Source organism: Oncorhynchus masou, chromosome 13 (assembly GCF_036934945.1).
Source record: "Oncorhynchus masou masou isolate Uvic2021 chromosome 13, UVic_Omas_1.1, whole genome shotgun sequence".
Taxonomy (NCBI): Eukaryota; Metazoa; Chordata; class Actinopteri; order Salmoniformes; family Salmonidae; genus Oncorhynchus; species Oncorhynchus masou.
Window position 1 is genome coordinate 55,872,211 of NC_088224.1, and position 14,618 is coordinate 55,886,828.

General features: G+C 51.7%; 1 protein-coding gene across 2 annotated transcripts in view; it reads left to right on the top strand.

The window, feature by feature from the left end:
* Nucleotides 1-14,618, top strand: part of LOC135552614 (latent-transforming growth factor beta-binding protein 4-like) — a 51,150-nt gene that overhangs the window by 34,728 nt on the left and 1,804 nt on the right. For both annotated transcript variants that reach the window (XM_064984328.1, XM_064984330.1), the window contains 21 exons: nt 43-162; nt 296-415; nt 569-808; nt 935-1,054; nt 1,218-1,337; nt 1,454-1,573; nt 1,662-1,781; nt 2,813-2,938; nt 3,050-3,175; nt 3,536-3,664; nt 4,103-4,228; nt 4,829-4,954; nt 5,150-5,293; nt 5,586-5,843; nt 6,251-6,319; nt 6,556-6,684; nt 6,815-6,961; nt 7,784-7,936; nt 8,161-8,467; nt 8,566-8,858; nt 12,880-13,029. In XM_064984328.1, coding sequence (XP_064840400.1) covers nt 43-162; nt 296-415; nt 569-808; nt 935-1,054; nt 1,218-1,337; nt 1,454-1,573; nt 1,662-1,781; nt 2,813-2,938; nt 3,050-3,175; nt 3,536-3,664; nt 4,103-4,228; nt 4,829-4,954; nt 5,150-5,293; nt 5,586-5,843; nt 6,251-6,319; nt 6,556-6,684; nt 6,815-6,961; nt 7,784-7,936; nt 8,161-8,467; nt 8,566-8,858; nt 12,880-13,029 — 3,243 coding nt within the window. The remainder of the gene's footprint in view (nt 1-42; nt 163-295; nt 416-568; nt 809-934; nt 1,055-1,217; nt 1,338-1,453; nt 1,574-1,661; nt 1,782-2,812; nt 2,939-3,049; nt 3,176-3,535; nt 3,665-4,102; nt 4,229-4,828; nt 4,955-5,149; nt 5,294-5,585; nt 5,844-6,250; nt 6,320-6,555; nt 6,685-6,814; nt 6,962-7,783; nt 7,937-8,160; nt 8,468-8,565; nt 8,859-12,879; nt 13,030-14,618) is intronic.

Here is a 14,618-nt window from a genome sequence, read left to right on the forward strand (position 1 = left end):
TAATAACCTTTCACTAACGGTCTGTGTCGCCCCCTGTTGTAGATGTTGACGAGTGCCATCAGACCCCCAGCCTTTGCACCAATGGTCGTTGTGAGAACACTCCTGGGAGCTACAGGTGTGTTTGCCACACAGGATACAAACTACAAGGCAAGATCTGTGCAGGTACCAGCGATGACTCCAACCAGTGTATTTAACAGCATTCCCTCTTTTTGAACCTGTCAGCAAAAGGAACTTTCGATCTTTGAAAAATAAAAATCTGCCCGTTTATTAATGTTCTGGCTCTTATCTGTTTCAGATGTGGATGAGTGTGAGGACCCTTTGAGGTGTCCTGGTCAGGCCTGTGTCAACTCTCAGGGTTCTTACAACTGTGTGTCCTGCAAGCCAGGCTTCAGCATGATCAATGGACATTGCTCAGGTAAATTCCCATTGCCTTTGTGTGTTCTGAGGTATACCTGTGTGCCTGTGATTTTTCTTTTTTTTTCATCCATCCATCCATTAGTACATCCATTTCGAGTGTATTTGAAATTGGCAACTACCTTTTTCAGCAATCTCCTCTCCATTCCTACAGATATAGATGAGTGTCGTCAGACCCCCAGCCCATGCACCACCGGTCACTGCGAGAACACCCAGGGTAGCTACAGCTGTGCGTGTCTCACTGGCTACAGACTACACGGTGATACCTGTACAGACGTGGATGAATGTGCTGACCCGTCCCAGTGCCCTGGCCAGGAGTGTGTCAACTCCCTGGGCTCATACAAGTGTGTGTCCTGCAAGCCAGGCTTTGGGCTGGTCGACAGACACTGCACAGGTAGGACACAACATGGCCTTTGTCAACACTCAATCATGTAGATCCGATCACTTACACAATAAGCCGTAAGTGTAGGTCTTTAAAAAAAAAAAAAAATGTTATTTTTTGTTGTTGTTGTTGTTGCAGATGTTGACGAGTGCCTCCACAGCCCCACTCCCTGCGCTAACGGCCGTTGTGAGAATACGGCTGGAAGCTACAAGTGTGCGTGCCGATCTGGCTTCAGGCTACAGGGCAACACCTGCGGAGGTGAGACTGCACGTTGAACATGCACATTACTTCGGCCGATAAAGAGCAGTCAAATGTGTGACTTCCTTCAGCACGTAATCGAGTGAAACGCTACTAGATACGGCCTCTGTTCTGTCGACTTCATTAAGGGATTGTAAAGAATAACGTCTGTCGGCTTCTCCAGATGTCGATGAGTGTGAGAACGCTCTGCAGTGTCCTGGTCGGGAGTGTATCAACTCTGAGGGCTCCTTCATATGTGTGGCCTGTAGCCCAGGCTTTGAGGCTGGAAACGGACAGTGTACAGGTGAACAACCTTCTCAACCACACACACACACACACACACACACACAGAGACAAACACACACATTTGTATTCCATATTGATAATTGTATCAATACTGATGTTAATACCTTCACCCAGATATCGATGAGTGTCGCCAGACCTCCAACCTATGTGCCAACGGTCGCTGTGAAAACACTCCGGGTAGCTACCGGTGTGTTTGTCGCACCGGGTTCAAACCGCAAGGCAGCATCTGTATTGGTGAGGCTGCATGTGTCTGACTTTTACATGATGACTTGTGCTCCATATCACTCTGCTCGATGTGTGACCTCCACCTGCTTCATTTTAGACCTGGATGAATGTGAAGACCCCTCACAGTGTCCTGGGCAACGGTGTGTGAATTCTGAAGGCTCCTACAAGTGTATCGCCTGCAAAGCGGGCCACGGCATGCGAGATGGGTTATGCACAGGTAAGACTAGCTGCTCACTGTGTTTTGCTGCTCTCACACTTGCCTGCTGCAATTGTTTCTGGGAGGGAAGGCCGTGGCTCTTTTACAGCCAAGGGGAGGAGGTGATTTGTAAACGGCGGCAGATTTCTGCCTAATAAGGAAACAGGTCACACACGCCTTCCACTTGAGATTGCGTTCCATTCATACTGCTTCATGGAATCAGACAATCACGTCACTAACACTGTTGGCGTTATCGGTGACGCAGCTTGACTTAAGACAGTCACCATGGTAAAGTTTGCTGCAGAATCGAGCTGTTTCAACAGCTGTTTATATAAACTGCACCGAGCAAATGTGACCGGGCCAATTGTTCATCATCCGACAGTAGGTGATGAGTGAGCAAAGGGGGTTGGCCACCCATTGGCCCTCTAGGCCCAGTTCCACACTGCAGTCAGCACTCTCCTCTGCAGCACTCTCCTCCTCTTCTCTCCTCACTTCACCCTTGCTGGCTTCGGTTACTCCTCTTACTCACTTCCAAGCAGTTTTTCCGTCCCGCGGGACACACAAATCATCCGCCCTAGTATCATTTCAGGACACCGCGCTCCATCCCACCAGGGTGCATTGCCTCTACCTAAAATAAAATAAAAACGGGACCACGTTAAAAATGCATATGAATGTACCGTTTCTGCTGTGATATGAGAACCACTCAGAGGTATTCAATAGACGTCTGGCTGTTGGACTGGGCCGACGTGAACCAGTAGAGTCTGCAACAGATGTTTAGACTTCAAAGGGGATAGCGTGTAGATCAGAAACACCTTAGGTATGGATGTAACACTTGGGAATGGATGGATGTCTCGTTGGCGAGGTCCCACTGTCAAAAGGTTATGTCCATAAGGGACAGAATCAATTGGTGCCGTGTTTGATTTAAGAGAAACCACTTGAATGCTGTTTAATGCTGTTTGGGGGGGGGGGGGGGGACAGAAAGACCTATACATGAAGCAGTGGTGTGTGCGTGTACCAATGAGCACCCCCCCCCCCATCTCTCCCATCCTCAGATGTGGATGAATGCCAGAGCCCTGAAACCTGTGGTGCAGCTAGGCTGTGTGTGAACACGGACGGCTCCTACCGCTGTGACTGTCAGCCAGGCTACAGAACCGCCGGCCTCGGACGCCAGTGTAGAGGTCGGTACCAACGACGGTGGTGTCGGTGACGTGCTGTGATGATGTGTATGTACCACGCTGCGGGTCGCTGTCTCTTTTCTGTGTCACGCTGTTTGTCTTGCCTCTTCACAGACGTCAACGAGTGTCTAGAGGGGGAGTACTGCTTCCCCAAGGGAGAGTGTGTGAACACAGAGGGCTCCTACCGCTGTGTGTGCTCCCAGGGATACACCACCAGCAGCGATGGGAGCTCCTGCCTGGGTGAGGCCTCTACGCCATCTCGTACACACCACTGGCATTGCTGTAGGCTACTCTTAAACCTGCAGAATGGAGACGTCTCTAGTCATGACATAGACACGACATGGGTTGTTTACTCTGCAATTTAAACTGCCCCATTAACTTTGACAACTCTTGGCAGGGCTATACTGGTAATCACTCGTAATTATAATCAGTTATCGGCTACTTTACACAGATGATATTGCTCATAGCCTCTCACACAGTGAATGACATCAAATGAAACGACATGGGCACAACGCCATGGTAAAGGATTGCTTAGCTTGGCGGTAGGCACAGCGGGGTTGTCTGTGGTGATGTAATGGCGTGTTGTCATTGCGGGTCCAGATGTGGATGAGTGTGCCAGGTCAGGCCCGGGGGCGTGCCAGGATGGCCGCTGTGTCAACACAGAGGGCTCCTACCAGTGCCAGTGCCAAGTGGGATTCACCACCAACCCAGAGAAGACAGCCTGTCTGGGTAATTCAACACCTCAACTACGTGTCCCTTTATGTAACACGCACAGCTTACGAGCCTATGGGGATGCTGAAGTGTGTGTGTGTGTGTGTGTGTGTGTGTGTGTGTGTGTGTGTGTGTGTGTGTGTGTGTGTGTGTGTGTGTGTGTGTGTGTGTGTGTGTGTGTGTGTGTGTGTGTGTGTGTGTGTGTGTGTGTGTGTGTGTGTGTGTGTGTGTGTGTGTGTGTGTGTGTGTGTGTGTGTGTGTGTGTGTGTGTGTGCGTGCGTGCGTGCGTGCGTGCGTGTGCGTGCGTGCGTGCGTGTGTGTGTGCGCGCGTCTGTGCGTGTGTGTGCGCGCGTCTGTGCGTGTGTGTGTGTGCGTGTGCGCGTGTGTGTGTGTGTGTGTGCGCGCGTGTGTGCCTGTGCGTGTGTGTGTGTAATCCCCCCTCTCTCCCTCCCCCAGATGTAGATGAGTGCTCAGAGGGAGCAGTGTGTCGGTCACAACGTTGTGAGAACACCGTTGGCTCCTACCGCTGTATCACCTCCTGTGAGCCGGGCTACCGGGTCACCCGCACCGGAGAGTGCGTCGGTCAGTTCCATCTCTTCATCATCCTCATCGACTTCATCCTTCACTAAGTCTGGTCCACATATAAGAATGTATTTGTTTGATTATTCTCTTATTTATGAATCCACTTGATTTATTATGCTACTGAGAGAACCTGAGGAACTCAGTCAATAGAGATTGAATGCCGTCTTCGCTATACTGTCATACAGTTTAGCCATGATAGTTTGTGTAGGAATGGTTGGCAGGTTGCACACAGATGTGGGATCCAGGCTGAGGGCGGGCCGTAAGGGGTTGGTCGTCATGGCAGCTGTGTTTGATTGATGTGTCCGGGTTGGAGGCTTTCGCCGCGCAGATGCTCGGTCACAAGACTGCCGTTCGCCTTTCCTTGCCCAGATATGCATCTGTGACACACACACAGACCGACACACACACATTATGAAAAAGATCTAGGGATGCATCTCATTGTGTTGTATTCACCAACCGTTGCTTTATACCTTTAATCAATTGAGTCAAGTTTGTCCTAACTGTAATGAAGACAGTGACCATGCCAGGGACCATATTTCTGATTCACATAGGAAGGATGTCATCTCTCTCTCCACTTCTGTTTCTTCTTCTCGCTCACAGATATCAATGAGTGTGCCAATGAGACCGTATGCGGGGAGCATGCGTTCTGCCAGAACCTAATTGGAACATACCAGTGCATGTGTGACCAGGGCTACACAGCCACCAGCGATGGGAAGGGATGTGTGGGTACGGCTCAACACAGATGCACGAGTCTCTGATAAGTGTACAAACGTTGCCATTCTGCTGTCCTGTCCTCTGTCATTGTCTTTGCTTGATTTATTCTACATGGTTATACCTTTTCGCCCTATATTTCTCTCTCTCTCTCTCTCTCTCTCTCTCTCCTTTGTCTCCATCTCTCTCTTTCTCTCAATCTCTCTCTAGATGAAAACGAGTGTGAGACTATGCAGGGCGTGTGTGGCGCTGCGCGCTGTGAGAATGTGGATGGCTCCTTCATGTGTGAGTGTCCAGGAGAGGGGGAAGAGTTTGATACACGCTCGGGACAGTGCCTCAGCACTCCCCGACCAGGTATGATACGCTGTCCAACACTATTGTGCTTTTCAAGGATTATTTAGATTATCTATTTTACCGTACGAAAATATACATTTCTACTCCATGATGGGAATAACACTTTCCCTGCTTCAAATGCCATCAAATGTTTTATTGGCATTTAACATCAGTTTGTGCAACAAGTGCCCATTCAAACACCTTGGCGTTGCTGCCCCCTGTTGTTCATGAGGGAACACTTATACCTTCTTGGTGGTCAGCAGAGCAGCCATAACCACACACACCTCAAACATCACATCCACGTGTCTCGCAGGTCGTCCGGTGTACCCTGGCGGCTCCTCCTCTTCTTCGTCTTCCTCCACCACCGGTCTCGGTCCCCACCGTCGGCCCGATGCGTCCCAGCTGCCCCCTGCCCGGCCTGGCGAGTTCAGGGAGTGTTACTACAGCACCGGGGAGCAGAGCTCGTGCAGCGTCCTGGCCCGCAACACCACCCAGCAGGAGTGCTGCTGCACCGTGGGCCAGGGCTGGGGCATGGGCTGCCAGTACGACCCCTGTCCTCCGCTAGGCACAGGTAGGGACCAGTGATCAACACTGACGTCAACAGTATGTCTATGGTATGACTATGTCTCTAGCACAGGAGGTTGGTGGCACCGTAATTGGGGAGAACAGTCTCGTGGTAATGGCTGGAGCGGAATAAGTGGAATGGTATCAAATACAAACATACATGGTTTCCATGTGTTTGATGCCATTCCGTTTGCTCCATGTCGGCCATTACATTGAGCTGTTCTCCCCTCAGCAGCCTCCTGTGGCCTCTAGGGTATATAAGTCTATGTATAAGACTAAAGTCAATATGTATGTCTATGGTAGACTCCTGGAGTCACATCCACCTGACAACCCACTCAGAAAAAGCTATCCCTGATGTCGTGAAGTGTTCCTCTCTGATATGTCTTGTTGTTGTTTCCTGTGGGTGCTGTTCAGCCGAGCATCAGGCGTTGTGCCCCAGCGGACGAGGATATGTTACCGGGCCAGGAGCATTTAGCTACAAAGGTAACGACGGTCTCACATACACACACGGCAGGTAGCCTAGCGGTTAGAGCATTGGGCCGGTAACCCGAAAGGTTACTAGTTCAAGTCCCTGAGCCGACTAATTGAAAAATCTTGAGCGAGGCACTTAAACTCTTATTTCTCCAGAGTTGCTGTCAATAATGGCTGATTTTGACACACATGATTTGTATTCATGTTTGACCTGTACCTATAATCCAGGCCTTTCTCTCCTCTCACAGATGTGGATGAGTGTAAGCTGTTCCACCCTGAGGTGTGTAAGAGCGGTGTATGTGTCAACAACATCCCTGGCTACTCCTGCTACTGCACCATTGGCTACTACTACGACGACGTGTTTCTGGAGTGCATCGGTTAGCGGCATTTCTTTATCAGTGATATTGGGCGGTTTTGACCCAGACTTTATCATTTGTGATTGAACTTAATGGATGTACATAATGGGTAGGTTCCTAAACTCTCATCTCGCTCTCTCTCTCCTGGTAGATGTTGATGAGTGTGAGGCAGGGGAGGACAGCTGTCCAGGGGGAATCTGCGTCAACATATTAGGCTCACACTTCTGTACCTGCGAGCCTCCTCTTGTGTTGGATGACACTCAGCGCAGCTGTGTCAATTCCACTGACCTCGCCGTGGGTAAGACCACACACACTGGGAGACGGGAGTCCCCAATCACTCTCACCTCATGAGTCCCCAATCACTCTCACCTCATGAGTCCCCAATCACTCTCACCTCATGAGTCCCCAATCACTCTCACCTCATGAGTCCCCAATCACTCTCACCTCATGAGTCCCCAATCACTCTCACCTCATGAGTCCCCAATCACTCTCACCTCATGAGTCCCCAATCACTCTCACCTCATGAGTCCCCAATCACTCTCACCTCATGAGTCCCCAATCACTCTCACCTCATGAGTCCCCAATCACTCTCACCTCATGAGTCCCCAATCACTCTCACCTCATGAGTCCCCAATCACTCTCACCTCATGATTCTCCAATCACGCTCACCTCATGATTCCCCAATCACTCTCACCTCATGAGTCCCCAATCACTCTCACCTCATGAGTCCCCAATCACTCTCACCTCATGAGTCCACAATCACTCTCACCTCATGAGTCCACAATCACTCTCACCTCATGAGTCCACAATCACTCTCACCTCATGAGTCCACAATCACTCTCACCTCATGAGTCCACAATCACTCTCACCTCATGAGTCCACACTACTCAAATGTCACATATTAGCTCAAGCTGTGAGGTCTCTCACTGTCTGTTTTTAATCTCTCTCTCTCTCTCTCTCTCTCTCTCTCTCTCTTCCTTTCCCCATCTATCGTTCCCTCATTTTTATCCATCTTCCTTTGCTTCTCTTTCTCCATCTTCCTTTTTTATTCATCTATCTCTCTCTCTTTTCCATCTCCCCCTTCCCCTCCTCATTCCTGTCCTCTCCCTTGTGCCTCCAGATGAGAACCTATCGTTCTGCTGGCAGTTTGTCACAGCAGACCTGGTGTGTCAGAGCCCCCTGCTGGGTGGACAGGTCACCTTCACTGAGTGCTGCTGTCTGTATGGAGAAGGCTGGGGACTGCATTGTGCTCTGTGTCCTGCCAGAGACTCAGGTACTACTGGACTGACCACACACTCACTGATGCGCTACTACGGCCACGCTGAATGTGGATGAGTATTTACATTGAACAATCTGCTGTGATGGCATTTTTGTCATAAGATAGAAGCAAAATGGCGCCCTGTGTTTCGAAACAGTGTTGTGTTTATGGGCATGTTTAAAGTTTGGGGAAAGTGTCATTTTTGGTCTACGCCTCTTTTCCTTCTCTCCCTCTGTCAGAGGACTATGAAGCTCGCTGTAACGTCTTCCTGGGGCCCCCAGAGTTTCCTCCCCCCTTCCCTGACCCCTACGGGCCGGACCCAGGGCCAGGACCCAGCAGAGGAGGAGAGGGAGGAGGAAGAGTGGGGTATCGCGTGCCCTATGGACCGGACTCCTTCCCAGACCCCATCCCCCGCAGGCCTGAGTACCCCCAGCCTGACTATGACGACTACACACCAGCGGTGGGCAGCAGGTCTGGCTTCAGAAGCAGAACGCCCAGCACCTTCAGCGTCCCAGAGAGCCCATACAGACGGCCCTCAGGATACATGTAACACACTGCCCTATTCACCACACTCACTCATTCACATACATCATGTAAGACGCAACATATGTTCTCGTCAAACATGTTGGATTTCCCCCTCCCAGTCCTGAGCGGTACTATGACGAGGACGACTACGGCCCGCCTGACGCTGCTCCGAGACCCCATTTCCGGACCCTCCCAGACCCTCGTTCTGAGCTTGCCTTTGGGGCGCGACCCCCTCCCCCCATCCAAGAGGGCCTCCCTCTGAGTCTGGCCCCCCTCTCGGACAGTGACCCCTACAGTGAGGAGGAGGAGGAGGAGGAGGGGCCAGAACCCTGGCGTGTGGGACCCCCTTTCCCTCCGTTCCCTGACAGACAGAGGCCAGGTGGTGGTGGTGGCCCACGGAGAGTCGATGAGAGTAAGCCCTCTCTTAGTGTGCATTACTGGATTTACTGTTGTAACTGTAGCCCCTAGGGCTTTGAAGAGGTCAAATTAGTAGTCTTGCTGGAAGGCATTACTGTCATTTTGCCGATGCTGCTGCATTACCCAAAATATTTCACATTCATTTTAAGATTTGAACTTAACCTAGGCCCTGTAAAGAATGCGTGTTTGATTAGCTATCTGTTCATAGTTCTGCCACTGTAACGGTGTTCTTCGTTTGTTGAATGAGAGTCGGACCGAAATGCAGCGTGGTGGTTACTCATGTTTTTAATGAAGAAAAACGGAAAGATACATGAAATAACTAATAAATACAAAAAACAACAAACGGAACGTGAAACCTATTACAGCCTATCTGGTGAACACTACACAGAGACAGGAACAATCACCCACGAAATACACAGTGAAACCCAGGCTACCTAAATACGGTTCCCCATCAGAGACAACAAGAATCACCTGACTCTGATTGAGAACCGCCTCAGGCAGCCAAACCTAAACTAAACACATCCCTAATCAACCACAATCCCAATGCCTACAAAAACCCCAATACGACAACACAATAACATAAACCCATGTCACGCCCTGGCCTGACCAACTAATTAACTAAAACACAAAATACTAAGACCAAGGCGTGACAGCCACCTCCTCCTCCCCCCTAAGGTGCGGACTCCCGGACGCACCTCAAAACCATAGGGAGGGTCCGGGTGGGCGTCTGTCCATGGTGGTGGTTCCGGCTCGGGACGTGGACGTGGACCCCACTCCATTAATGTCATAGTTCCTCCCCTACGCGTCCTGGGATAATCCACCCTCGCCGCCGACCATGGCCTAGTAGTCCTCACCCAGAACCCCACTGGACTGAGGGGCAGCTCGGGACAGAGGGGCAGCTCGGGACAGAGGGGCAGCTCGGAACAGAGGAAGCCCAGCACCGAGAGGAAGCCCAGCACTGAAAGGAAGCCCAGCACTGAGAGGAATCCCAACCAGGCAGTTGAATCCGGCAGATCCTGGCTGGCTGGCAGTTCTGGCAGATCCTAGCTGACTGGCGGATCTGGAAGAGTCTGGTCGACTGGCAGATCTGGAAGAGTCTGGTCGACTGGAAGAGTCTGGTCGACTGGCGGATCTGGAAGAGTCTGGTCGACTGGCGGATCTGGAAGAGTCTGGCCGACTGGCGGATCTGGAAGAGTCTGGCCGACTGGCGGATCTGGAAGAGTCTGGCCGACTGGCGGATCTGGAAGAGTCTGGCCGACTGGCGGATCTGGAAGAGTCTGGCCGACTGGCGGATCTGGAAGAGTCTGGCCGACTGGCGGATCTGGAAGAGTCTGGCCGACTGGCGGATCTGGAAGAGTCTGGCCGACTGGCGGATCTGGAAGAGTCTGGCCGACTGGCGGATCTGGAAGAGTCTGGCCGACTGGCGGATCTGGAAGAGTCTGGCCGACTGGCGGCTCTGGCTGCTTCATGCTGACTGGCGGCTCTGGCTGCTCCATGCTGACTGGCGGCTCTGGCTGCTCCATGCTGACTGGCGGCTCTGGCTGCTCCATGCAGATTGACAGCTCTGGCGGCTTCTTGCAGACTGGCAGCTCCTTGCAGACTGGCAGCTCCTTGCAGACTGGAAACTCCATGCAGACTGGCAGCTCCATGCAGACTGGCAGCTCCATGCAGACTAGCAGCTCCTTGCAGACTGGCAGCTCCTTGCAGACTGGAAGCTCCTTGCAGACTGGCAACTCCATGCAGACTGGCAGCTCCATGCAGACTGGCAGCTCCATGCAGACTGGCAGCTCCTTGCAGACTGGCAGCTCCTTGCAGACTGGCAGCTCCTTGCAGACTGGCAACTCCTTGCAGACTGGCAGCTCCTTGCAGACTGGCAGCTCCATGCAGACTGGCAGCTCCATGCAGACTGGCAGCTCCATGCAGACTGGCAGCTCCTTGCAGACTGGCAGCTCATTGCAGACTGGAAACTCCATGCAGACTGGCAGCTCCATGCAGACTGGCAGCTCCTTGCAGACTGGCAGCTCCTTGCAGACTGGCAGCTCCTTGCAGACTGGAAGCTCCTTGCAGACTGGCAACCCCATGCAGACTGGCAGCTCCATGCAGATTGGCAGCTCCATGCAGACTGGCTGCTCCTTGCAGACTGCCAGCTCCTTGCAGACTGGCAGCTCCTTGCAGACTGGCAACTCCTTGCAGACTGGCAGCTCCATGCAGACTGGCAGCTCCATGCAGACTGGCAGCTCTTTGCAGACTGGCAGCTCCATGCAGACTGGCAGCTCCATGCAGACTGGCAGCTCTGGCAGCTCCATGCAGACTGGCAGCTCTGGCTGCGCCTTGCAGACTGGCAGCTCTGGCTGCTCCATGCAGACTGGCAGCTCTGGCTGCTCCATGCAGACTGGCAGCTCTGGCTGCTCCATGCAGACTGGCAGCTCTGGCTGCTCCATGCAGACTGGCAGCTCAGGCTGCTCCGAACAGGCAGGAGGCTCCGGCAGCGCTGTAGAGGAGGAAGGCTCTAGAAGTGCTGAACAGGCGGGAGACTCCGACAGCGCAGGAGAGGAGGAAGGCTCTAGAAGTGCTGAACAGGCGGGAGACTCCGACAGCGCAGGAGAGGAGAAAGGCTCTGATAGCGCTGAACAGACAGGAGACTCCAGCAGCGCTGTAGAGGAGGAAGGCTCTAGAAGCGCTGAACAGACGGGAGGCTCCGGCAGCGCAGGAGAGGAGAAAGGCTCCGACAGCGCAGGAGAGGCGAGGCGCACTGTAGGCCTGATGCGTGGTGCTGGCACTGGTGGTATTGGGCCGAGGACACGCACAGGAAGCCTGGTGCGGGGAGCTGCTACCGGAGGGCTGGGGTGTGGAGGTGGTACTGGATAGACCGGACCGTGCAGGCGCACTGGAGCTCTTGAGCACCGAGCCTGCCCAACCTTACCCGGTTGAATACTCTCGGTTGCCCTGCCAGTGCGGCGAGGTGGAATAGCCCGCACTGGGCTATGTAGGCGAACCGGAGACACCGAGCACAAGGCTGGTGCCATGTAAACCGGCCCAAGGAGACGCACTGGGGACCAGATGCGTAGAGCCGGCTTCATGGCATTTGGCTCGACGCTCAATCTAGCCCGGCCGATACGCTGAGCTGAAATATACCGCACCGGGCTATGCACCCGCACTGGGGACACCGTGCGCACCACTGCATAACATGGTGCCTGCCCGGTCTCTCTAGCCCCCCGGTAAGCACAGGGAGTTTGCGCAGGTCTCCTACCTGGCGTAGCCATACGCCCTGTAAGCCCCCCCCCCCCCCCCCAAGACATTTTTGGGGCTGATTCCCGGGCTTCCCTCTGCGCCGTCGTGATTGCCTCTCCAACTCCATTCTCCTATGGCCCTCTTCGCACCGCTCCAGCGAATCCCAGGCGGGCTCCGGCACTCTCTCTGGGTCGCCCGCCCACCTGTCTATTTCCTCCCACGTCGTATACTCCATACTTCTGCTGTCCATAACGTCCTCCCTTCGCTGCTCCTGCTGTCGCTGCCTGTTACCACGCTGCTCGGTCCGTGTGTGGTGGGTGATTCTGTAACGGCGTTCTTCGTTTGTTGAATGAGAGTCGGACCGAAATGCAGCGTGGTGGTTACTCATGTTTTTAATGAAGAAAAACGGAACGATACATGAAATAACTAATAAATACAAAAAACAACAAACGGAACGTGAAACCTATTACAGCCTATCTGGTGAACACCACACAGAGACAGGAACAATCACCCACGAAATACACAGTGAAACCCAGGCTACCTAAATACGGTTCCCCATCAGAGACCACAAGAATCACCTGACTCTGATTGAGAACCGCCTCAGGCAGCCAAACCTAAACTAAACACACCCCTAATCAACCACAATCCCAATGCCTACAAAAAACCCAATACGACAACACAATAACATAAACCCATGTCACGCCCTGGCCTGACCAACTAATTAACTAAAACACAAAATACTAAGACCAAGGTGTGACAGCCACCTCCTCCTCTCCCCGCTCCAGGACGATATGAGCCGTATGCAGGCCTGAGCACAGAGGACTGTGGGATACTGCACGGCTGTGAGAACGGCAGGTGTATCCGGGTGGCGGAGGGATACACGTGTGACTGCTACGAGGGCTACGAGCTGGACATGACCTCCATGGCCTGCATAGGTAGGTATCCCTCCTCACACAATCCACAAGACAAACCCTTCAACTATTTGCAATTGTCTATGTGCAAAACTCCCTGCCTTTCACTTGTCCTTCGAACCTTATGCCTTTAAATCTATTCTCTTATTCTCAGATTGACATTTATGTTACAGTAAAATCTTTAGATTTACCAGTGCAATGGAGAACCTAGAAATGTCATAGATTTTGTATATATTTACCGTTTTACACATCTACCAGAACATACAGTGCATTCGGAAAGTATTCAGATCCCTTCACTTTTCCCACATTTTGTTACGTTACAGCCTTATTGTAAAATGGATTCATTTATATTTGTTCCTCATTAATCTACACACAACACCCCATAATGACAAAGCAAAAAAACAGGTTTTTAGACATTTTTCCACATTTATTAAAAAGAAAAACAGAAATACCTTATTTACATAAGTATTCAGACCCTTGACTATGAGACTTGAAATTGAGCTCAGGTGCATCCTGTTTCCATTCATTGTCCTTGAGATGTTTCTACAACTTGATTTTAGTCCACCTGCGGTAAATTCAATTGATTGGACATCATTTGGAAAGGCACACACCTGTCTATATAAGATCCCACAGTTGACAGTGCATGTCAGATCAAAAACCAAGCCATGAGGTCAAAGGAATTGTCTGTAGAGCTAAGAGACAGGATTGAGTGAGGCACAGATCTGGGGAAGGGTACCAAAAAATGTCTGCTGCATTGAAGGTCCCCAAGAACACAGTAGCTTCCATTATTATTAAATGGAAGAAGTTTGGAACCACTAAGACTTTTCCTCGAGCTGGCCGCCCGTCCAAACTGAGCAATCAGGGGAGAAGGGCCTTGGGCAGAGAGGTGACCAAGAAACCGATGGTCACTGACAGACCTTTCCTGAAGGACAAGCGTCTCTGCAGCACTCCACCAATCAGGCCTTTATGGTAGCCTGGCCAGACAGAAGACACTCTTCAGTAAAAGGCACATGACAACACGGTTGGAGTTTGCCAAACGGCACCTAAAAGACTCTGAACATGAGAAATAAGATTCTCTGGTCAGAAGAAACCAAGATTTAACTCTTTGACCTAAATGCCAAGCGTCACTTATGGAGGAAACTAGGACCCCCCCACACCTGGCCAATACCATCCCTACAGTGAAGCATGGTGGATGCAGCATCATGCTGTGGGGATGTTTTTTAGTGGCAGCAACTGTGCGACTAGTCAGGATCGAGGAAAAGATGAACGGAGCAAAGTACAGAGATCCTTGATGAAAACCTGTTCCAGAGTGCTCAGGACCTCAGACTGGGGCGAAGGTTCACCTTCCAACAGGACAACGACCCTAAGCACACAGCCAAGACAACGGGACAAGTCTCTGAATGTTGAGTGGCCCAGCCAGAGGCTGGACTTGAACCCAATCGAACATCCAACCTAACAGAGCTTGAGAGGATCTGCAGAGAAGAATGGGAGAGACTCTGCAAATATCAGGTATGCCAAGCTTGTAGCGTCATACCCAAGTAGACTCGAGGCTGTCATCGCTGCCAAAGATGCTTCAACCAAGTACTGAGTAAAGGGTCTGAATACTTATGTAA